This window comes from Cibotium barometz, chromosome 18, assembly GCF_041138505.1.
Source record: "Cibotium barometz isolate CiBa-2024 chromosome 18, ASM4113850v1, whole genome shotgun sequence".
NCBI lineage: Eukaryota > Viridiplantae > Streptophyta > Polypodiopsida > Cyatheales > Cibotiaceae > Cibotium > Cibotium barometz.
In genome coordinates, this window is record NC_141063.1 from 47,376,508 (window position 1) to 47,400,854 (window position 24,347).

Here is a 24,347-nt window from a genome sequence, read left to right on the forward strand (position 1 = left end):
TATATGGGTTGGCCTTGTCTTTCAGCACATCCTCTCAGCACTATGTCCCTATGTTGCCTGAGCTCTATTGGTACATCCCGAGACATCTTTGGTCCTCAGTGTGCGTCACCCATGCCAATGGCCCAAACCTCTCCCAAAAGAGGCAGGGAATCTCCCCCGTATCTCGATATGGTGGGCATTTGAACATATAGTGGGCCTCGTCCTCTACCTCCCCTATGGTGCACACTGCATACTCGGCATATCGTGGGATGTTCTCGGCTCTCCCGGTCTCTACTCGAAGGTGGTGGGAGGATACTTTGGGCTCTATCGGTATGCACATAGCATGTGACATGTGGATCTGCATGTACCTTGGGATCTCAAAGAATCCATCCCCGGGGAGTCTCAAAATGTTCTTTGTTGAACTCACGTTTCGTCCCTATCTCTGATTATGACACCCAACTCTAGCGTATGTGTAGGCCGAGTAGATCCAACTGGATTCTCTGGTTGATCTCCTATCGTGAGAGCTTGGGGTGTGGAGACCAGGATGTACTAAAATGGGGGGAGACGATCCATCTGCTATCCATGTGCATGAAACCATTCAACTACCTCCAAGTAGTAAGTACCATACCTGGTAAGGGTGGCAGTCGTCTTCTCTGCGAGATGGATGGTAGTCTGGCCCGTCTCGCTTGCTTCCTTTCATGATCCCTCTCATGATACATCTGCATAGAATACTCTAGTGCTAGCTAAGGGAGACGTTCTCTATCCAGGGAGTATACATGCTGAATGTAAGTAATGGTCTGGAAGTGTGCATGTGATTAGTGAGGCTACGCCAAGCTCCACATGTATCATGTCATGGGACACCGATGGCTTATTCCTGATCTTGCATGACATCATCAGCGCTTGGAGCCTCTTAATACTCCTCTTTAGATCCTCCCCCAATCCTGCTCCCAAAACAACTGCTCCATACATAGCTGCTGGGCACACTAAGGTGTCAAAAGAGCCAACACCGGGGTTCGTGAAAATGTGCCCGGAAGCACTCTCTCTCTAAATGGGCCGAGGAGGCATGCCCTTGTGCTAATCTATCAGTGGTAGCAGTATCATATTGAACATGGGGCCTATAAATGTGACTCCAAGCTATACATATCTTGGCACAACCTCCACTCGTGCCCCTTTGAATTGGAAGGATAGTCGTGAGGTGGTTGGGCGGTTGGTGTTAAATACCATCACTTTCATTTTGCACCCAAATTGAACGTAAGGTCTCTCCCCGCAGAGTCTATTAAGAGCATCTAGGTGTTTTTGCAATCCCTCCTTTGTATCTGAGATGAGGACAATGCCATTGGTGTAAAACAATATGGGCACCACTGTTCGGGCCAAAGGCGATCCTGTGCCTCCAAAGCTGTCCACAAAGGATGCAATCTCATCAATATATAGCCCAAATAGTCTGGGTGAGAGCGGACAGCCTTGCTTAACCCCAACAGTGCTACATATCTCTCCCGAGCAACCGCTAGTTATGCGCATTCAGCCCACTACTACCTATATATTGGCATAACAGCCCAAATCACATCTTGTGGTAACTGGAGATCTTGCAAGCATCCAATGAGGTCGGATTGAGGGACAGAATCAAAAGTGTTGTGGAAATCCACTTGCTTCTGTCATGATCGCGCTTTCTCTATGAGAGCCTGTCAAGTGAATATATGGTCCAATGTGAAGAAATTTCTCCTTAAACTTGCCTCACCATCTGCCTTGTGACCCAAATTCTCTGTCCTTAAGCACCGCCCCATAGATGTTGGCCATACTATGATCGATCATAATAGTCCTGTAGTTATTGGGATCCATGGCGCCCCCCGCTTTATGAATGGGAACGATGGTGTTGGGGATCCACGAAGTGGGGAAGCCTCACATATTGCTCTGTTAAATAAGCTTGCAAATATGGGGGCTAAAACATGGTGTCCATGTTAAATAAGCTTGCAAATATGGGGGCTAAAACATGGTGTCCATGTTAAATAAGCTTGCAAATATGGGGCTAAAACATGGTGTCCATGTGCAAAGTGCTTGCCTCATATATCCTCATAATCTCTTGGCCTCCCACTAAGCAGCTTCTTTAGGGCCCTAGTGACATTTGTAGTGTTGAAAAGATGGGGTGATGTGGGCCTGGAGATGTGTGCTATTTGTGGTATAGGCTGATCCGGCACATCATACAGTTGCCTCACATATGCCTTCCCATATGATAGGGTCTGTGATGGGGGTGGGGGTTTCATTCTCATCGAAAATGTGCCAATTCTTCAAATTGTCTTCACTCAGGAAAGCTAATACAATTCATGTTCCCATCTAGCAAGGAAATCCCTCTTCTTATGCTGGGAGCTATGAGCTGGGAATGTCAAATCTGAGCCATATGATACAAAATGGGACCATCATCATCATCAAACCTATGGAGTTAACCCCCCGGTAGGAGGAGGGGGTCATCAAGGATATCAAGCACGGGGTTAGCTTGTAGAAGGCTCTGTAGATCTGCTGGGTGTGGGAAGGTGGCTCTGTGCCTCTCCAAGATCTCCTCAAGGCTGGGGCTGATGTCTATGTTGCTGGCGAGGTCCAGGGAGTCTGGGACGTCGGGCTAGCTGTAGTGCCGAGGCCCGATCTAGAGCCACACCAGAGTGGGGTCTGGCGGGGGACCGGGCACTTGAGAATGTGTGGCTCAGTGAGGTTGTGGGTATGTCATCCATGGCTGGTGTGGCGTCCTCTCGTGGTTGGAAGAACTGAGTGATGATCACCTGGTAGGAAGAGGCCTAGGCATTGCTGATCTGGGTAATCCACGATCTTGGATAAGGCTCCAAACCCCTCTTTGAAGAGACGGTGGAACCTCCCTCGAATCTCATAATAAACGGTGCACCTGCATATGCTCCTCTAACCTGACCTCCCGCTGGCATATAGTGCATATCCTCTCCTCATGAGGTATTTGCATGGCTCTCCTTGTCTCTATCCTCAGGCGGTGCGATGACACCCGCAACTGGCCCACTGCAAACCGCATGGCATCATGCATGTGACATGTATATGTCAAGGTGTCTGGCCCTCAGTATGAAACGCCTCATGAGAGAGAAAGAAAGAAAGATATATTAAGCTTCTACTAAAGACCCAATGGGTCTATGAGACCAAAGTGATACAATAATGTCCATGGCATATCTCATCATGGAATGGAAAATAAAACAGAAACAAAACATAGCTATCTCACTGGGGTGATACAAAACTGTCCATGGAAACATGGAACATTGAGAGAGAGAGAGAGAGAGAGAGAGAGAGAGAAGAAGAAGAAGAAGAAGAAGAAGAAGAAGAATATATTATCGTCCTTGGGAGGCCGAAAAACGGCCCATGGGAGAATGGTCCGTTAGATGTGCAACCTGCTGTGCACCTGCATCCTCTGTCCTGCGACCCCGGTGATCTGCAGCATTTCCCGTCTTCTTCTTCCTTTCGTTTCTCTTCTCTGTACATCCCTTTCTGAGTGTGTGTGTGTGTGTGAGAGAGAGAGAGAGAGAGAGAGAGAGAGAGAGAGAGAGAGAGAGAGGGTCTATGGGAAGCGTTCCTCAATTGGCTGCGCAGGTGCTGATTTAGGGTTTGCAGCTACTGATTTAGGGTTTGCAACTGCTGAATTAGGGTTTGCAGGTGCTGAATTAGGGTTTGAGAGAATGGGTTTTCTTTGCTTTTGTACATGGATTTGGATGACCCGGTTGCTGCTGTTGGTGGCATGGCTGCCAATAGCCTTAACATGGATCTTATTGAGGAGATGATCGAGAAGGATGTGGGTTATGCTTCAGATGCCTCGGAGCAACAAAAACGTCAAAGGCTTGATGTTGATGCAAACTACACTCCGGTGAATGTTGGAGAGAATGCAGAGGAAAGTTCTCAGGTACCTTCTCCAGAGTTTGCACGTTTGCTACAGATCACTGATGAGCTTCTGCAAGAATATGTGAAGGCATATAGCGTGCAAATGGCTGCAGTAGATAATGGTGGTGTGGCTGATGTGTGCATGGAGACTCCTTTGTTGCTACAACAGCTAGCAGATTTTCATGATCGTGCTGCTATCTTCTTCTTTACTGGGCGTATTCCGTTGTTGCCTCGTCTTAGAGCATGGTTGGGCCGCTTGGTGTCGCCTGAGGCACTTGAGGAGATTTATGATGGTCCGAGAGGCTTTTATGAAATACTTTTTCGCGCTTCGGAAGCCCGTAGGGCAGTCTTGGAGCAGGTGCCACTCTTTTTGGATGGGCAGTTGGTTCATGTGGTTCCGTGGAAGCCTATGGCAGAGTACCAAGATATGTTGCTCCAGGCTTGCCCAGTTTGGGTTGAAGTGAAACAATTCCCACCAATGTTTTGGCGTGTTTTACCATGTCTCATGCGAGGTATCGGTGATGTCTTGGTGGTGCCTCGAATGACATCTAGAAACCGAAATCGTCTATGCATGTTGTGGGATACTGGGAGACCTAGGCCGACACATTTGCGTGTCAATACGGCTGGGCTGCAACCTTTAATGTATGAATTGAGGTGGGATACATTTGCTGGCCACTGTTTCAAATGTGGTGAGATGGGCCACTTTGTCTCCGAATGTCCTAAGAAAGAACAAAGTTGTTGCTACCAAGGAGATCGTTGATGGGCAGTTGCCCGTGGAAGATGAGCATGATGCTCCTTTACATGATGCTCCTTTACATGATGCCCAGCACATGGATGTACATGTGGATGTTCAGAATGAGGTTGAGCAGCCATGGGTGGAAGTACGTGGTAAAAAGACACGATTTGTTGCCCCGCGGGGGGATTTCTCAGATGTTGTTTGGCGGGGACCTTTGCATACTCATCAGGGGCCCTTACATACATATGCTCGTCGCCCTTTGGGTTCATGTGCCCAACAACAGACCAGGATTGAGAGGCCGGGAGGCCAACTTTCTCAGGGTACAGGGGCTCTTGGGGTGGATAGAGTAGAACGCTATTCTATTAGAAGTCGCCTAACAAAAGAAGCACAACAACAATTACCTCTTGTGTTTGGTTCGAAGGGTGAGATCATCTCGCCATGGGATGGTCATTACCCTTTGGCATGTGCTCGGGAACTCCAAGGGCAGTCTGAGATCACAAGTACCATGTCTAAAAATGCAATGCTTCAAAAGGTTCGTGATTTGGCAGATTGTCCTGGGCCTAGTACATGGCCTTGTTGATTCCTTTTCTGGGAAGGCTTATGAAAATTGTACAATGGAATGTAAAGGGTATTTCTTCGTGCCAAAAGCAATTCAGGCTTTGGCGTACAACTTTTTGTCATGGTTGGGATGTTTTGTGTGCAGTTGAACATAAGCAGCATAAGTTGGCTGGCAAAGCCTATGTATATAAGGGGTTTCATGTTTTCTACAGCGGACATCCTGCTTTGCAGTCAGGTGTTATGTTTGCTGTTTGTTCGTAATTTCAGCCTTCTCTTGTGATTCAAGATGTTCATGGAAGATTTCTAGTGATACAGATTGTTTGGGATGATACACCTTTATGGTTGTTAGGGGTGTATGCTCCAAATAATGCTCGTGCACGCCGTTTGCTGTGGAATGACTTGTGTGCTCTTTCAATCTCTCATTTTGGCTTTGTGATAGGAGACTTTAATATGTGCGTCTCCAAGGAGCAAGCCACGTCGCCTCATTCTGTAATGGATGGCCCGGAGAGAATGGCGTGGGAAGCTTTTGCAGCAAGGTCGCTAAAACAAGACATGTGGTCTTGGTTGCATCTAGATGAAAGGGGTTACACTTATGCCTCACAACAGTTTCGGGGCACTTATGCTAGATTGGATAGGATGTATATTTTACATCAAGATCTCTTTTTGCCAGAGGTTCTTACTATGATGGTTGATCAGCAATAGGTTTTCTCGGATCATTGGCCGCTTGTGTTTGAAATGGTCTATCATCTTGTGGATGCATATAAAGGCTTGTTGGGACGCTTGCCTTTGTGCTTAAATCACACTTTTTTGGAGCGTGAAGTTTTTGATGTTTATATGCGTCAGTTGATACGACATTTCTCCACAAGAGTGTCCATGGCTGATTATCATGCTTGGCCAGTGTTCCTTACCAACACTAGGAAATTAGCGGGGCATTATGGTCTTGCTAATGCCTCTATACAAAAACAGCATGTGGCTCTTCTTGAGTCGCTTTTAAAGGGCTTGCAGGCGTTCATGTTTACTGACTCTATGGATGCTGAAGTTGTGGATGCCATAGAATGGCTGAAAAAGGAGCTATCTAGGGTGCAGGAAGCACAATATGTTCGCTTTAAACTATTTGCATGTCTTGATGCTTTGCGGGATGCTAACTGTCAATCTCATCGCTTCTATGATAAGTTGCATCAAAAACATATGCGTGAGAATATTGTTAGGCTGATGGATGCCCAAGGCCACCTTGTTACTCAACCTTCTGAGGTTATTCAGCATTGCATCAGGTTTTATGAAGATTTGCTTGCCCCTCGAGAGGATGTCTCGCCGGCTGTCCTGGCTGCAAGGGAGTCATTGTTTGCTGAAGCACGATATCAAGTTGACCTTGATGTGGCGGTTCAGCTTGATGCTCCTGTTACTCAAGGGAAAGTGGAAGCTGTTCTCTCCAAACTTCCCATGGGAAAGAGCCCTGGTTGGGATGGTTTGACAAATGAGATTTTTCGAAAATATGCTGATCAGCTTGCAGAGCCTTTGACGCTTATTTGTCAAAGGGTTTGGGATGAGGGATATATGCCTGCAGATTGGAATTTGGGCATACTTCGTTTGTTGCCCAGAGTCCCTTTGCCTACTTCTTTGGCTCAATGGCGCCCGATCTCACTTATGGGTATTATGTATAAAATCTTTACAAAGATTTTTGCCAATCGCTTGTAGAAGATGCTTCCTACTCTTATTCATCCATATCAATATGGATTTGTGCATGGCAGGAATATTTTGCATAATATTCTTAATGTTCAAGATGGTGCAGCTGGATCTTCAAAAAGCTTTTGATCATGTCAGTTGGTCTTTCCTTTCTCAGTTAATGACAGCCATGGGTTTTGGTCCCAAAATGGCTAATTTGGTGCATTTACTTGGCCCTGGCTCTATCACGCGGATTATGCTCAATGGAGGACTTTCGGATGGTATTTCTCTCACCTGTTCTCCTTGGCAGGGCTGTCCTCTTAGCCCTCTTTTCTTTGCCATTGCCACTCATCCTATGTTATCTCGCCTAGATGCTATGACATCGCATGGTGAAGTGGTTAGTTTGCATCTCCCTCATGGCAAGCAATTGGTTGCTCAAGCCCTTGCGGATGACACTTTTATGTTTCTCAGGGCCGAAAAAGCCAATATAGATCGAGCAATGGAAGCTTGGAATAATTTTGCATTGGCTTCTGGGCTGAAAATAAATTCAACAAAATTAGCCCTCATTGTATGCACGGAATTTGATCTTGAGGCATTAGGGTGGCAAGGCCGTGTGGTGCATACAGTAGACATTGTTCGTCATCTTGGGTATCCGGTGGGTGTGGATGTGGACCCCCAAGCGCTTCTTGCTTGGATTTCTGCTTGGATCTCGGATAAATTTGTGTATTGGAAAGCTGAAGGGTGGCCTATGCACGTGAGGGTTAAGGTAGCTCAGGTTATTATGCTTAGCATGATTTCCTATTTTTTGCCTTTGCTACCTTGGACACACAAAGCTCTTCTCCCTTTGGTTGCTCCCATTCGGTTTATGCTGTGGAAGAGGCAAGAAAATATTATGGGTCAAACATGGATAGCTTGGAATCACATTACGATGCCCAAAAGAATGGGTGGGGCTGCTTTACTGGATGTCCGCTTGCATATGGTGGCGCGTAGGTGGGCGCTTTTTCAGGATATGTGTTTCCAGGAGCAGCCTTGGGTATTCATGGCTCGTGACTTGATTGAGTTGGAGGGATTGTCACATGGACAGACACGTGTGCAGGCTTCATGGTGGGACATTGTGAATGCGGCTCATCCTGTCCGTATTCGCTCATCTCACATTTTATTGCATATTCTCCTTTCTTGGCATGAAGTTCTACTATTGGCTCGGTGGGATCCTGGTCATGAAAGACTACTTTTGAACTCTTTGCAGTTCGAAACATTCGTGGAGTCGCATGTCATTGTTTGGCTAGACAGAGATGCTTCACGCATACGACTCAACCGCATGGTCAGGTTAGGCTTGGTTAGAATCCGAGATGCTGTGATACCTGGTCGTGACAGGCCATATTCGTTTCGTTGTATTCGGCAGCACTTTAGGGTTCCTCGGACATTTCAGCCACCATGGGTTGACATCATGCATGCAGTTGAGCCTTTTACTCCATTGCCTTGGCCATCTGCAGATCAGCCTTGGCTTGATTGGGCACTATGTAAATCTGGTGACTTGATATCACTTTCAGCTAACCAGGTCTATCATAAGCTCGTATCAGAGAAAGATTGGGTTTCAGCCAAGGCCAATAAGGTGTGGGGATTGCACAAGTCTAAATCATGGTGGCAGAAAACTCTTATGCGTGGTTGGTAGTCTAAACTCCCTTACCAAGGTAAGGTTTTCATTTGGAGGATGTTGGTGGGAGGGTTACCTACACGGGATCAGCTCAGCCGTCGTAAAATTACATTGGCCTCTTGCTTCTTCTGCACGACATGCACTGAAACAGTTATGCATCTGTTCATGAGTTGTCCAGTGGCCCGCCAGATTTGGTCTTTTGTCTCTCGCGTTTGGGAGGCAGTAGAGAGGTCTACTGCTCATCAGTGGATATTTGGGATTTGTCCTCAAGTCATTACTTCGGACAGTCACCTTGTGATATTCCATTTCCTTAGATGGACAGGACTTTGGCATATTTGGACTACACGGAATGGGTTCATCTTTGATTCCTTGTCTGGAATACATGGGCACATTCTACGTATCCGCGGTTTGCTACTTTGGCAGTTTTCTTCTCTTCTCTCAGCTCAGCTACTGGATGCAGATGTTATTTCGTTATGGTCTACGGCAGCTCGGCTCGCTCATCTTTGATGCTTTTATCTGGGATGCTTTTATCTGGGAGGCTTTCTTATTAGTGTACAGGTTTGCATGGTCATGATCCTTTAGAGGATCTTTTGTGGGGGTTTTTTTTTGGGGGCCATAGGTTTTGTGTGAGCCATGTGGCTGATGTACATTTTTACATATAATATAAAACACCATTTCACGAAAAAAAAAAAGAGAGGCAGGGAGATACTTTTCTCACAGGTTTCAAATATTAACATTTCAAAAGTTTTTCATATTGTACTTTTTAATGTTTCCAGTTTCGTGATGATAAGGGTGAAGTGGAATTGAGGGTTAAACTACCTGACGGAAAGAAGAATCTTGGTGCTTCTAGTGTCTTTGTGGATGCTCAAGATACATCTATTTCAGTGACATTGGTGTTGCCAACCAGCTTGCTGAATGTGTTTCCTGCCGCACGTTTGTATGGCAGAATTAAGCCATCAGAGACCGTCTGGTAATCCTATCAATATTTTTTTATTGGTATGCCTTGTCAAACATTAAAATAACCTGACTTCTGCTTTGGTATATACTCATGCCTATTCTCAGGTTTGTCGATGAAGAGGAGATAGTCATCAGTTTGAAGAAGCTTGACAGAGAGCTAGCTTGGCCGGGCCTTTTGGAGAATTGGGAGGCTTTGACAGAGGGAGTGTCTAATCTTCTGAAGGGTGTTCCTGTATATATTGTGGGGGAGTCATCAGACATAAATTGGGCGGTGGCCAGACAACTTGCAGACGGTTTGGAGTACATTCTTATACTGTCTTTTCTTTCCCCTTAATGCTGTTTGTTAAATGATTGGTTAAGATAACAGCAAGGAGTGTGAACAAAAGCCGCAACACTTCTGCAAATGCATAGGCATTTTACTAATGGTGTTAGAGGAGGTGAAACAGTTCTTCCCTTTTCTCTCAAAAAACACCCCACAAAAGAATAGCATAGGATGCTCATTGTTATGACCATTAAACTCTTTAGGAGTTGGGTCCAAGTTAGGGACAGATTTTGGTGATGTTCACCTTTTGTATGAAGGCAGCCTAGGGCTGTAGAAAAATACCTTTTTGTACCATATAAAATATACTGAATTTCCAGCCATCTCTCTCTCTCTACTCTCCCTTCTGTCTGCGTTTTTCAGCATGTTCTCAGTAGTGTTTAGGGCTAAAAGAAGACCCGCAGAGCTTCCGCATGTTACAGCTAGATACTAACTGGCCTCCATGTACGGGGCAGGGATCAAATAATCAAGAGGTGGATAAAGATGCACTTCTCCTATGGCTGGCCGCTCTATGAGGAGAAGGCTATCTCATACAAGGGGCGCGGGGGGGGGGGTGGGGGGCGTTAATGCCAAGTGGGATCACCACCTTTATCGGTGAGGAAAGGGCTAGGCCGCCGCGAGAGCCTCAAGAAAGCTTCCCACCGCTTCCGCATGCGGTCAGAGCCACCTGTAACTTCCCCTACTGACCGCGGAGAGTATGGATGATGTCAAGCCAAATACTCCTGATGGACTCCGTAGGCGAAGTGTGGGTACCCTTGATGGCTTCACTGCATCTAGCTCTCCATATGCGTCTGGCTGCAATGCTACTGCAAATCTCCTATCTTTGACATGAGTCTGGTCTCCAGTGGTCAGTAGATGGGGTTGGGATTGGTACTGCCGAAATGCGAAGGTGAGAGACCTGAAGGGCTAGCCTCCATCTTCCTCCTCATAAGCCCCAACAACCTCAGCCTCTGTGGCCCAAGCGATACTGGCCCAGGTAATGATATGGGTCGAGGTCTTGTCCATCATGAAGATGTGGAGAATCCGTTGCCAAACCTGTTGAGCCTTCGAGCAATCCCAAAGACTGTCGTTGAGACTCTTGAGGGTGGTCGCACCTTGGACAAGCGGTTGGTCGACCACCAATGGCCAACCACGTGCCAACCACCAACCTCTTGTGTGCCGTCAGCCAAAGAAAGAGGGTGATCTTTCGAGGCCGAAAACTGTCCTTGAGCCTCTTCAAAAAATCTGAGAGAAAACGATGTGAGAGGCCTTGTGACTACCAATGTACTGTTGCTGTCGGGGTGCCATCAACCTCGGGCATTTGAATCCTGTGGCCTAGCCGTGCTGTATATGCAAAAAGGGGGTATCGAGAGTCTCCTCCCGATCAGCAGGATCGCGCCAAGTCCACTCCTCCGGGTCCCAGTGGGCTCTGGAGGCGTGTGAGGGGCCGGCTCTCCCAAATCCTTAACTGGTAGTCTCTCCCTGGCGACCTTGGCCGGTGGGGGGTCTATGTGCCACACATGTGCATAAAATCCGATTACCCTCACCCTCTGTAAGGTGCAGCCAGAGAAATCCTCCAAAGGGGGCTTTGATCTCTCTAATCTGCCATGGGGACCAATAGAAAAAGTAAGCAACCCACATCCCTCATCCACGCCATGGACTGCCAAGAGAATATCATGCCTAGTAAACACACCTAGCCACTGTGGGGGGTCAGGTTTGGGATAGGTGTCAACCACTTCTGGGGATTGGTAGAGTCGATGTCGAGGCTGCGTCTGTCTCTAGCCCTGGTCCCTGCCAGGCCTCTCTCTTGAGCCTTTGGGAGCAGCTGCCTGTGTGTAAGCCAATCTCCAAGGGACCTAGCGGGTCCTATGCTCAGTGCTCCCCATGATACATGAGCCCCAACATATGGCCATTGGGTAAATAGGTCAAGGGGTTCTAGATCAGGGGCTGCCGAAGAGGCTCCTCTAACGCTCTACCGGAGCTTACTGCCTAAGGGCCGGCCTGAGGTGATCCCAAGTTCGGAGTAGGATGGCTGCAAATCTGTCCTCAAAAGTTGGGCTAAATCCGCAGGCCCTCATCGGAGTGAAGATCCATCTAGTGCTTTGTGGCCAGGGGCCCCTAGGCTCGGGATATGGATTCAAATCCGGGCCAAGAGGAAGTCCTTCCAAGGCTCACCACCGAGAAGGAGTCCTCTAACCCAGTAGGGCGCGGCTCTGAATGGCAGGGTGAATGATTCCAAGGCCCCCTCTGCATTGTGGCTGAATGATCACTTTCCAAGCCGCCTTGGCCCGGGCGGGCCTCCCATCACTGCCGGCCCACAAGAAGTTCTGGATCAACTGCTGTACCTGACCAATGCATGCTCGAGAGAAGGCCCAACAAGAAGTGATGTACCACATGGTGGCAAGAAGGACCTAGTTCGCCACCACCACTCGATTAGATAAGGAGAGCCTTGCAGAGCTCCCATACAAAAGCTTCTTCCGAATGCTCAGAAGAAGAGGGTCGAGCTTCTGTTGTGGAGAGATCGATGCCCACTTGGCATCCCATATAGTGGACTGGAGTGCCCCTTGGGATCCACTGGAAAGCCTCAACTAGGCGCCAAGTCGGGGCGGCTGCAGAGCCTACACAGAAACCTCATGACTTGTGCTAGTTGATCTGCACTTCTAATGCGTGACAAAAGATCTCAATTGCCTCAGCGAATCTTTGGAGATTCCCCACATCTCCGGCTAGGTATGCTACTGTGTCACCAACAAACTCTGAGTCCAGCGGCTCCTCATGAGTATGGAGGGGGAGACGCAATCCTTGGAGTCCTGTCTCTTGAGCGGAGAGGAAACTGCTCATGGCCTTGGCGATGAATAGGAAAAGGTAAGGTGCCAGTGGATAGCCCTGTCGGTGTTAGTAGTCATCTCCTGTTTGTATATTTACGCCAGGGCCTCTCTTGTGGGTGTGCCCGCCCGATTTAGGTGTTTTCTCATTTTTTCCCACTCTCCATATTTTTCCCCATTTTTTTCCTATTTTTTCAAGTTGGGAGGCTGTCTTGTGGCTCTTGGTTGATCCAGGTGTGGTGGCCGACTGCTTCTGCTGCTCCCCGCCCCTCTCTGTAGCTGGCCGACTTGGTTTGTATGCTGGCCGACTGGCCGATTGATGTTGCAGCAGCTCGGGTGACCTACAGAGGGCTGTCGGCTGGTTTTCTATCGGCCGACTGGATCATAGGGGCCATATAAAATGGCCCCTAGCCCCCACACACTTTGTATTCGGTATTCGGGATTTTCTTGTGTATATAGTAGAGTTATACGCCTCTCTCTCTCTCTCTCTCTCTCTCTCTCTCTCTCTCTTTTGCTGTGTTTTTCTGCAGTGCACTTGCTCTTGTGTTTTCAGATCTTGTCTTCATTTCCGCTGCATATTTTGACATGGTATCAGAGCACTAGGCTCTTAGAAGATCTTGGGACCTGTGTGAGCAAGAGGGGGGCTGTTTTGTTGCTGATTGGTGGACTGTTTTTGGCCGTACGGGAAGAGAAGCAAGAGGAAGGCAAGCTGATTTGTTGGACAGCCACTTGCAGGTTTAGTTCTTCATTTTTCCCACACACCCACCCTTTTGCAGTTACACCCCTGCAATGGCAGATTTACTTGAGATGGCTGAGGAGACGTGAAGATCCTGGACTCCCCACGTTCCTAGTGGACCGTCAGTTGGACGGGAATAACTACAACATATGGAAGGTAATGATGGAATCTGTTTTGGAGTCTTACGACCTTGCTGATTTCATTGTTGTTGGGGTTCCACAGCTGGAGTTAGAGGAAGGGGAGTTACCCTCTATTCGGAAGGAACGCGAGACACAGGCACAATTATGGGATCGTGTCAATGCCAGAGTCCGTTCTTTCATTTTTCTCAATTGCACACCACAGGTAATCAATCATATCAAGCATATGACGTTGGCCAGATGCATATGGCAACATTTGGCTTCTCTCTACAACAGGGTATCACCCATGAAGAGGATCTCCTTGGAAGTTCAGATGCGGGTGATGAATCCTGCAAAGTCGTCAACAATGCGGGAGCACATCAACAAGCTGCAGGCTCTTCAGCAAGAAGTTCTCTAGGATGGGAAAGAGATATCATTGGAGGATATGGCCATCACGTTGCTATCACATTTGCCCTCTTAGTACTCAGCATTTTACTCTTCGTTGATTACCAGTGGCAGGCTCAGCACCATCACATGGGAGGAGCTTGTGCCCATGGTCTTGGACCGGGAGGAAAGATTTACGAACCCTCCACAGGACGGAGGTTCGGAGGCCTTAATTGGCCAACGGTCGAAAGGCCGTAACAACAAGGGCAAAGGGAAGGCTTCGTCGGAGAAGTCTTCTGAGAAGAAGTCCGACTCAGACCAGAAGAAACTGAAGGCAGAGAGGACCTGCAATGATTGTGGCGAGAAAGGTCACTATTGGAGGCAGTGTCCCAAGCGGAGCATCAAGAAGGGTGCAGAATCCTCAGCAACAACTGTGAAGACTCCAGCTTTTGTGCTCCTGGAGGTTATGGACACCGATGTTTCATTTTCTTCGTGCAGGGAGGAGGTTGGAGGACTCTCCGCTACGGATACTCGGGAGTGGATTCTAGATAGTGGTGCTTCTAGGCACATGACTCCTTCTCGTTCGGCTTTACAGGATCTCTGCAGGTATTGTGGTCACATTCTTACTGGGGATACATCCACTATCCCAGTGCACAGTGAGGGCAGGTTGGAGATAGTTCCCGATGGCAGAGGGGGGAAGCATTCCTCCCAAGTGTTGTATGCTCCGTCACTTGGTTTTCATATGTTGTCAGTGCATCGGGCTTGTAAGACTGGCATACGGGTAGAGTTTGATGAGCCTTTTGTTGCTCTCCGGGACAAGGCAACAGGCCAGGTAGTTTGGGAAGGCAAAGTGGAGAATGGAGTTTACAATCTTTCAACACTCTCTCCCAGGTCCTCAGTTTTGTGATGAGTGGCAGTCTGGTAATGGCCACTTAAGTGTGGATACGCTGCAGGTGCAAGCTTTCCCGGACCAGATGGTGGATGGCTTGTCAGTTGCTGGCAGCAGTTGGCAGGAACTTTCCAGCACAGATGCTGGTAGTTCTTGTGTTCGTCAGTCAGAGGAAACTTTACAGGTAACCTATGCTCTGATGTCTCGTAGCATTCGGGACAAAGAAACTCCTGTAGATGAGGAAGTTCTTTCCACGGGGACCTATTGGAAGGCCAGGCAGGTGACAATTGATTACTTGCGGAAGGAGGTGGATGTTGCACATTCTCCAGGCTTTGTGGTTCCGGATTCAGAGGGGGTGGTTTACAGATTTTCGAAGGCCTTGAGTGGTCTTCAGCAGGTTTCTAGGACTTGGCATCCCATCATAACAGTTGGATCCTTGTGAGCAGTATGATGCCTCCTTGACTCAGAAGTAGAATGATTTATTGATTTGGTTGATGCATACCAGATTGGATGGAAGCTTCCTGATGAGGCTATTGAGCTCATGTTTGCAGAGGACTCTTTGGGAGGCAAGATTGCGTATCTTGTGGTTTCTGCAGCATGCGAAGGATCTTGGACTCTTTTACACAAGAGGGGGATTGAAAGATGGAGTCAGACTCCACGGTTGGAGTGACTCAAATTGGGGAGTTCTCGTCGAGAGAGGCAGAGTACCGGGTTTCTTGTGGTGTTGCTTACGAGGTGGTAAGGTTGCAGAGGTTACATGGCAGGATTGGGTTTCCATTGGTGGACCCCGAGGTCATCCAGAGGCATTTTGTTCGTGAAAAGATCATTGCTGATGACATCTTGCCAGAGTTCTGTTCGACGGAGGATAGTGCGGTGAACCTCTTCACAAAGTCTCTATCCTAGGCTATGCTTCGGCGGCACTCCAGCTCACTGGGGTTGGTTCCACATCCAAGAGCTGAGAGGGGGTGTTAGTAGTCATCTCCTGTCTGTATATTTATGTGCCCCCCCCCCCCCCCCCCCGGCCGATTTAGGTGTTTTCTCATTTTTTCTCACTCTCCATATTTTTCCCCATTTTTTTCCTATATTTTTAAAGGTGTGGGAGGCTGTCCTGTGGCTCTTGGCTGATCCAGGTGTGGTGGCTGATTGCTTCTGCTGCTCCCCGTCCCTCTCTGTAGCTGGCCGACTTGGTATGTATGCTGGCCGACTATCAATAGTAGCCGATTGATGTTGCAGCAGTCGGGTGACCTACAGAGGGCTGTCGGCTGGTTTTCTACCGGCCGACTGGATCATAGGGGCCATATAAAATGGCCCTTAGCCTCCACACACTTTGTATTCGGTATTCGGGATTTTCTTGTGTATATAGCAGCAGAGTTATACGCCCCCCTCTCTCAACCTTTTGAAGGGCGAAGTGGCATCCTTACGCGATCGTCCACGGGAGGAAGGAGAGACTCTTGAGGTGGACAAAGAGGCAATCAAAGAAGAGATCACCAAAACCCTCACCCACACAATCGAGGGGAAAATGGAGGCGGCCCGCGAAGGATGGGTAGAAGTGATGAAGAAGAACATCAAAAAGGAGGTGCAAGAAGATGTACAAGTGATGAAGAAGAACATCAAGAAGGAGGTACAAGAAGATGTACACATGATGCAGTCTACTCTTGATGAAGAGAAGATGCGACGGATCCGGCGCCTCAACATCCGAGTCACAGGAATACCAGAGAGCACTACCTCCACGCCCGAGATTGACGGGCGGAACCTATGTACCAAGCTAGGACTAAAGGAGGATGAGCCGCTCCCATTCACTAGAGTATGGAGGACAACCCCAAAGGACTCCACCAAAGGCAAAGCCTTAGTGCTATAGTTCTCGGACGAGGAGAGTAGGATGAGCTTTATGAGAAGACGGGCTATCTTGAGGAGCTTGCTAGGGGACCCCATCTACTTCGATGATGACCTCACATGGATGCAACTGGAGCACAGAAGATTATGCATGCCGAAGATCAAGGCGGCACGCAAAGAAGGGAAGAAGGCACATTATAGGGGTGGTCACATCTACATTGATGGGGGAAGAGGGTCGAATAGCGCCATCTGGCTTATGAGACACGGAGGAAACAACATGAAGACAAAGAGATACACATAGCAATCTGGAACTGTAATGGAGTCCAATGGACACATCCAGGGAGACTTGAGGAGGTGATGGAGGGCCGGGATATCATCTTGATGACAAAGACACATGAGAGCCCGGAGAGGGGCTTACCACGGGTTGAGGGTTATCAGTGGGAGTCAGCTCACCGACAGGGGATGAGACAGGCCACCTCCCGAGGTTCAGGAGGTATTGCAGTGCTTTTCAGGCATGGGTTACATGAGCATGTTCGAGTCGTAGCACGAGACTCGGAGGCGAGATACATGTGGATTAGCTTACGCCTCTCGGAGACCAGATGGATTTATATCGCCCTTTGCTACTTTCCTCCGAAGGGGTCGCGGTTTGCCACCACCGAGGAGCCGGGTGGAGGAGAGGCTAGTGAGTCTCCATACTCTGTCTTATCTGAGGAGATCTTACACTATTCGACACGGGAGAAGTCTTCTTGATGGGGGACTTCAATGCACGGACTCAGAACAGACAGTGCGAGATCTATGACTTTGAGGATCCCATGAGACTAGAGCCGCTAGCTACACAGGATACAGGGACCACTCGGATCTCTGCTGATGGAGGAGCTGACAGCACTGGATATGGGCAACATTTGCTGGAGCTTGGGGCCCGACACCATCTCGTTATTTATAATGGGATGACTCAGTAGCCAGATTCAGGTGGGTTGACTTGCTTTCCAGTGGGAGGCGGTAGTAGTACAGTGGATTATGTGATGGGATCCCGGGAGGCAGTAGATATGGTGTCTCACTTCACCCTACCACCATGCCCCATTGGGGCGGATCATACATACCTATCCCTCACTTTCAGGAGCTTATTGGAGACCCACCCACCCATCATACAGCCACCACGCACTATTTTTCACTTCACTCAGGACCTAGCCGAGGTGTACGACTATCATGTTCATGATCAGCTATTTGCCTTAGATCCATCGGCACCCATGGCCATACTCACCTCCCAGCTCTCACATGTACTGCACTCCGCAGGCGCGAGGAGTTTCCCATACCACATACAGATAGGATGGCCACCTACATCTGGGAGCGTGCCCCAGAACCGATGGTATGATTATGAGTGTAGAAACCTTTACTGCAGTCTCCGAGTGCAAAGGGCTCGCGGGGAGATCACCCGGAGGCAGGCAGGCAGGAGGATGCATACTCTCACCCGCCGTAAGCGGCGAGCTTATGAGGAGGCTCAGTACTGGGACACATATCACATGCTCATGAGCAGAGATGCTGCTGCTGCTTGGAGGAGACTCAGAGAGCCCCGTCCTCCCACACCTATTGCCGATCCTCAGACCTGGCAGACATATGCAGAGAGACTTTATGATGTGCCTGCACAGCCCCCTATACCACAGCCCACAGAGCCATGCTCCACAGTCTCCACCTTCTTCACCCCACCTATGGTTAGGAGGGCCATATGCTGACTCCAACATGGACGGGCGACATATCATACAGGATTACAGGGAGAGCATCTCATCTATGCTATTGATACATTGGCACCATTTCTTGCTCATCTCTTCAACAGAGCTCTGTCAGAGGGGTTTCCGGCTGAGTGGACGATGCACACTATTGTGCCGATCCATAAAGTGGGAGATGTACTAGACCCCGGGAACTACAGGACCATCATGATTGGCCAAACTATACAGGGCAGTTTTGGAGGCAGAGCTGAGCACTCATGCAGAGGTTGGGGGATTGAGAGTAGCAGGCCAGGCAGGCTTCCGTCGAGCCTTCTTGACCATCGACCACATTTTTACATTGAGGTGCCTGATTGATCAGGCCAAGGCACGGAGGCAATGGCTCTATTGTTGCTTTGTGGATTTCCGCAAGGCATTTGATACTGTGCCGAGAGAGCGCCTCTTTCGGCGACTACAGACACTAGGCATACCTTCAGACATGATGTGGGGCATATACAGGCTATATGAGCAGGTCTTTGGGAGAGTCCGATGCCCAGGAGGTTTGTCCGACACAGTTGCTAGCACCATTGGTGTGAAGCAGGGGTGCCCGCTCTCCCCCACGCTCTTTGGGCTCTATATTGATGAGGTGGTCGATTACATCACACAGGGAGGAGGCTCTGGGGTTGAGCTATCAGGTATTACTGTCCATGTTATGCTTTATGCCGATGACATCGTCTTGGTATCCGACACGCAGGTTGGGCTTCAAAGACACCTTGTGGCTCTTGATGACTTCTGCGCACAGCAGGGGCTCACAGTGAACCTTGGGAAAACCAAGGTTATGATCTTCCACACTTCACCTGCAGTCAGGAGCCACACTACTCTCACATTAGCAAGAGGGCGGGTCGAGGTGGTGAGCTCTTATGTTTACCTTGGCATCACATTTACTAGCTCAGCTGGACGCTTCTCCATGGCTCAGGCAGTCTGAGACAGAGTGACCCGGGGGTATGCAGCTCTTGCTGGCCTTGAGCGTCAGTGTCATCAGGCACATTTTCAGGAACCCCGCACGAAGGGGTGGCTCTTTGATACATTAGTGACACCAGCCTTGATGTATGCAGCAGCGGTTTGGGCACCTGGGTTGCAGCCTCCACATGGGTACAGCTGGAGAGACCACAGATCTTGATGTTCTCGAGGATGATACGCAGCAAACCATCCGTCCCGCACGACATTGTTCGAGCTGAGTTTGCTGCACCACCTATGGCAGTGGAGGCATTGTTCCAGATGATCTCCTTTATATACAGGATGAGGGAGATGCCCATGGAGAGATTATCCCGCCGAGCTTTTGAGGCATCCAGACAGTTGGCCGAGGCTGGACACACTGGATCTTGGTATGCACAGATGCTACAGTGGTTCTCACATCATGGTATAGACATTGAGCGGTTGCCACCTTTTTAGTATGATCAATTTGCTCCACGGGGTTACCTCTCTCTCAATAAGAGGAACAGAGTGACGAGACAGGACATATGGCAGCACTACATACAGGAGACATGGACAGCACCAGAGAGCCCACTACCACCGAAGATGCTGTATTACAGAGACCACTTTATGAGCATCTTAGGGGATGGGTTTATACATCGACCGCGGTACATGGATGTATACATGCCACACAGCTCTCGCGTTGCTATTGGACAGCTACGAGTTTCATCACATCAGCTAGAGATAGAGGCTGGGAGAGCGGCACGGGTTCCTAGAGCTGAGCGGATATGCAGATTGTGCCGCGAGGAGGTGGAGACTGAGGATCACTTTGTATGTAGATGTAGAGCCCACCAGGGGGTCAGAGATAGATATGCAGGATTGTTTGAGGAGCACTCTTCACTAGATCAGTTGATGGAGGCCTCGGATTTCTTCCAGAGAGCTATGCCAGTGCCAGCTGATGTGCCACGTGGGGTGACCGCACAGAGAGCAGAGGAATTGAGAGCCAAGAGGAGACCTAGACAGACTGGACATAGAGCACCCCGACTCCGTCACCGAGAGATAGCAGCTATCCGAATGAGACACCAGATGGAGACAGGAGAGGCTAGCTCGCTTTCATTCAGACTCAGGGTACATGTTCATGCCATTCACAGCCTCAGCATCGGCGATGTATGATATCTTATATCCCTCTTATGGCACTGGATGGAGTTAGACATAGATTTGCATAGCATGCTTGTAATACCCCTTCAGCATATAGAGATGCATCTTGCCTTAGCACTCCATCCACATCCCCACCCCCCTTATATTGTTTGTATATGGGCTCCACCGATCCATGATGATTCACAGTTGTATCCAGACACATGCACACTTTTTCTTTTGTTTCTTTTCTTCCGATGACCGGAAGAACACATTTGTATTATTTTTTGTCTCATAGGCCGACTTTGGCCTCTTGTAGACGTTAATATCTCTCTCTCTCTCTCTCTCTCTCTCTCTCTCTCTCTCGCTGTGTTTTTTTGCAATGCACTTGCTCGTGTTTTTCTGGAGTGCACTTGCTCTTGTGTTTTCAGATCTTGTCTTCATCTCCGCTGCATATTCTGACAGTCGGACCGAGCAAGAGGGAGAATCTGTTGCCTCGGGCTTCTTGAATGAGAACCTGACTGTGAGAGGCTGAGTAAAGGCTTGAAACACCACGGATCCACTCCATTGGGAACCCCATCGGATGCATTGTGCCCTCAAGAAAGCTCCAATCAACCCTATCATAAGCTTTCTCAAAGTACTATGAGGTCTTGCTGCCGCAACTTGGCCGAAATTGTCGCCTCCGAGAAAGTGAAGATGTTGTCTAGAATGCTCTGATCCTGAACGAAACCTGTCTGAGTGTCATGGATCAAGTCAGGGAGGAAAGGCTGAAGTCTCCGGCTGATGGCCTTGGCCAAGATCTTGTAGGCCATCCCAAGAAGGGTGATGGGTCTCCACTGTCGGATCTCTAATCTATCCCCACCCTCCTTAGGAATCAAGTGTATCAAACCCTTTGAAAGCCTCTTTGCCATCTAGTATGCCTCTTGTGATCATAATCTCATTGAAGGTTGCTTGAAGGCCACCTTCCATGAGATCCTTTTGGCGAAGAAAGAAGGAAACTGGTAGCCCGTCCGCACCTGGGCATTTTCCTCTAGGGAGAGCCATCAATGCCTCTGCCAGCTCCTTTGCTGTGAAGGGAGTCAGTAAGAAGGACCATAAAGTGGGAGCAACCACCTCTCTTGTGTGCCGCCAGACCCTCTCGCACGTGTCCATCACTTGTGGGGATAATGGGGCTCTTGTGAGGAGGGATCGGAAAAAATGTGTGGCGATGTCTCTCATAGGCGCGCGGGGGGGGGGGGGGGGGGGTCAGAAACAATAGCTCCATTGTGAGTCGTGACCTCGGAGCCCGTGGATACCATCTCTTCGCCTATGGGGGCTTGCAATCTTAAAAAAGTCCCTCGTGACTCTATCTCTGGTGTGGGTCCAAAAGGAAGTCTATTGCTTGCCCCTGGATGGCGGCAGTCGCCGACTTCGAATCCCACTCTGTTCCCTTGGCCCAAGGGGAAGGAAAAGATCATCATGCCACTTTTTGGCTCAGAAGGCCTGGAATGATGAAACACCACATAGATCTGAATGGGAGCCACTCTCCTCAAAAACAGGAGTCCTTCCACCGGAAGACATCAATAGAAAGTGTAATCCACAGGTAATCCCAAGATCCTGGGTGGCATGCCTAGGGACTCTGGCGGGAGAGCCCTCATTGGGGAAGTGGCGATGGTCACCGGCTGTTTCTGCTTCGGGTCGGGCGTTGTAGGAGGGCGACAAGAGTGCTTTGGAGAGATGGAGGAAGGGGGGAGAACAGGCTCAGAGGAAGAGGGCAGGGCAGGGGGACTGTTGCGGGAAGAGTCGGAGGCGAGGATGGAGGATCAGGAGGAGGGAGGGGGAGAGGAGGCGGCGGGGGGTGAGAAGGCGGAAGAGGAAGATAAGAGGGGATGGGAGTGATCCATCAGAGAAGGAGGGTGCTAGGAGGGTCTCGCCGGGGGTTCAGTGGGGCCAGCTGGCCTCACTGGAAACTGAGAACCGGAGGAGTCTCGGTGGGGAATCGGCCGACAAACCAGGGGAGTTGGAGGGACCCTTGTAGTGACTGTAGGGTGCCCATCGTCGATGGGTAGGTGTTGTGATAAATGCTCGAAACAGTTCTTTGATAGAACTGAATCCTCCTTTACTCTGCTAGCCTGGTGTGCACGCGGTGGTGGCGCTGAGCTCTGGTAGTCGGCTGACGGCCTTGGTGTGGGCCAATGGTTTGCCACTCTTCGGCAGCAGAGTCGTCTGTGGTCGGGTCTTGGTGCTTGGCTGTATGAGAGCCTGCCTCTCTCTCTACCCCTTGGTGAAGATTTGAATGGGGACCGGAGGGGGGATTTGGAGGCGGTCTTCGGGACTGGCGCCAAGGGCAAGCCTTGGCGAGGTGGCCCATCTACCTGCAAATCTAACACTGGGCAAGAAGGCCCGAGTACTCCACTCGCTGAATGATGGGGTCTCCCCGAAGGCATGGAATGGATATGACATGAGGCACTGTCTCCAGCGAGGCAATACAGATGCTATGGGATGGAATCCTGGCTGCCCGTATGGGGGACGAAGCGGCTTGGGGGGGGGGGGATTCCATCACTCTCCCAATGACTCCACCGATCACTGGGAGAAGAGGAAGGTGTTCCTTCCTGGGGTCTGGAAGTAGATTGTCACTGGAAAGCCTGACACGCTAGCCAATGGGTCAGACGTAGGGTCGAAGCCGTTCTGCCACCGCGCAAAGAAGGCCTAGGCTGTACTCAATGCAACGGGGCTGAGTTGCATAATTCGATCTGATGCGGCTGGCGAGTCAAACTCTACCTGGTAGTAGCCACGCCCCAGAGGATGCATGTCTATGATCTTTGCAGGCCCACCAAGGAGGCCAACTTGCAGAAGGTCTTTGAGTTGTCCGCGCGCAGGGCAACTTCCAACAATCTTGCATACCAGAGTGGAGGCCTCCCTCTAATGATGCAACAGTCTTAGTGAGGAGCTGAAGGTCTGCTTCAAAGAAAGATAAACAAGCAACAACGGCCTCGGTCGGGGATGACGGAGCGGTTGCCATGGAGTCCTCCTGAGGGTGAAGGCCAGAATAGGCCGAGACTTGCTGAATAGAAAATGCCCAAGATCTGAGAATGCTGCCAGGAGAAGATGGGAGGGGTGAAGAAGCCGAAAGTAAGCGGAGAGGTTACGGAAGAGGAGAGCGAGGACCCGGGGGGGGGGGGGGGGGGGGGGCAGGGGGGGGGCAGCACTGGCAAACGCGAAACGGGGAAGGGGGAAGAGGCGCCCTCCAGATTCACGCACGATGCTCAAGGTTAAGCTGACTTGGGGAAATTAATATTCTACCTAGATATCATGAAGAGACCACATGTGCCACTCTTCAGTGTTAATCAAAGTTGTACCATTGCCATTGTGGTGCACCTTTAACCAACTCTTCTTAAATCTGCAACGCTGTGAATTTCTCAACTCGATTTTGCTCAGGCTGGGGCGATCTGTTTTTTTTGTTTTTTTTCTGTTTTAACTCCTTCGGACATTTCGACACACGTTGTGGGTGTTACATAAAGTGCAAGTTAAGAAATTAGTCCATCTCTCATAACGTGAGTTTGCGACTGAGTGCTGTTTTCTTGTTCTCAATTTATTTTATTTTTAGAGAGAAAGGATTTAAGATCGTTACAAAGCTAGTTTTGACACATGATTTAAGATCATTAGAAAGCTAGTTTTGACACATGAGTGAAAGGTCTACTAATGCTACACCTTCTTGTGTAGATATGTGCCCTTGCAGACTGGCCAGTTATTGGAACAAGCAGCAAACAAGTCACTAGAAAATAGTAAGTCTCAATCAATCTTTCATTGAGTAGGACTATGGTTGGGAGCAATTTAAAGCCGTCGTCTCATGGGCATGGCAAGCATCCATAACAATATAAGGATCTTTGCAAACACAATCTTATCTGTGGACAGGGGAGATCTCCCTGCCCTGTCCAACACCTTCTAGCCTGATGGGTGGAGAATCCGTCTGTAATGGCCCTAAGTTCTGTTTTATTAGTGGGAGTTTTCCTTTATATTAGCTTTCAATGAAGGCTGAAGGCATGCTTTTGGTAGAGAAGT

General features: G+C 49.3%; 1 protein-coding gene across 3 annotated transcripts in view; it reads left to right on the plus strand.

Moving 5' to 3' along the window:
• Positions 1-24,347, plus strand: part of SKL2 (shikimate kinase like 2) — a 57,526-nt gene that overhangs the window by 16,821 nt on the left and 16,358 nt on the right. For all 3 annotated transcript variants that reach the window (XM_086812693.1, XM_086812692.1, XM_086812690.1), the window contains exons 2-4: positions 9,242-9,435; positions 9,528-9,722; positions 24,009-24,070. In XM_086812693.1, coding sequence (XP_086668819.1) covers positions 9,242-9,435; positions 9,528-9,722; positions 24,009-24,070 — 451 coding nt within the window. The remainder of the gene's footprint in view (positions 1-9,241; positions 9,436-9,527; positions 9,723-24,008; positions 24,071-24,347) is intronic.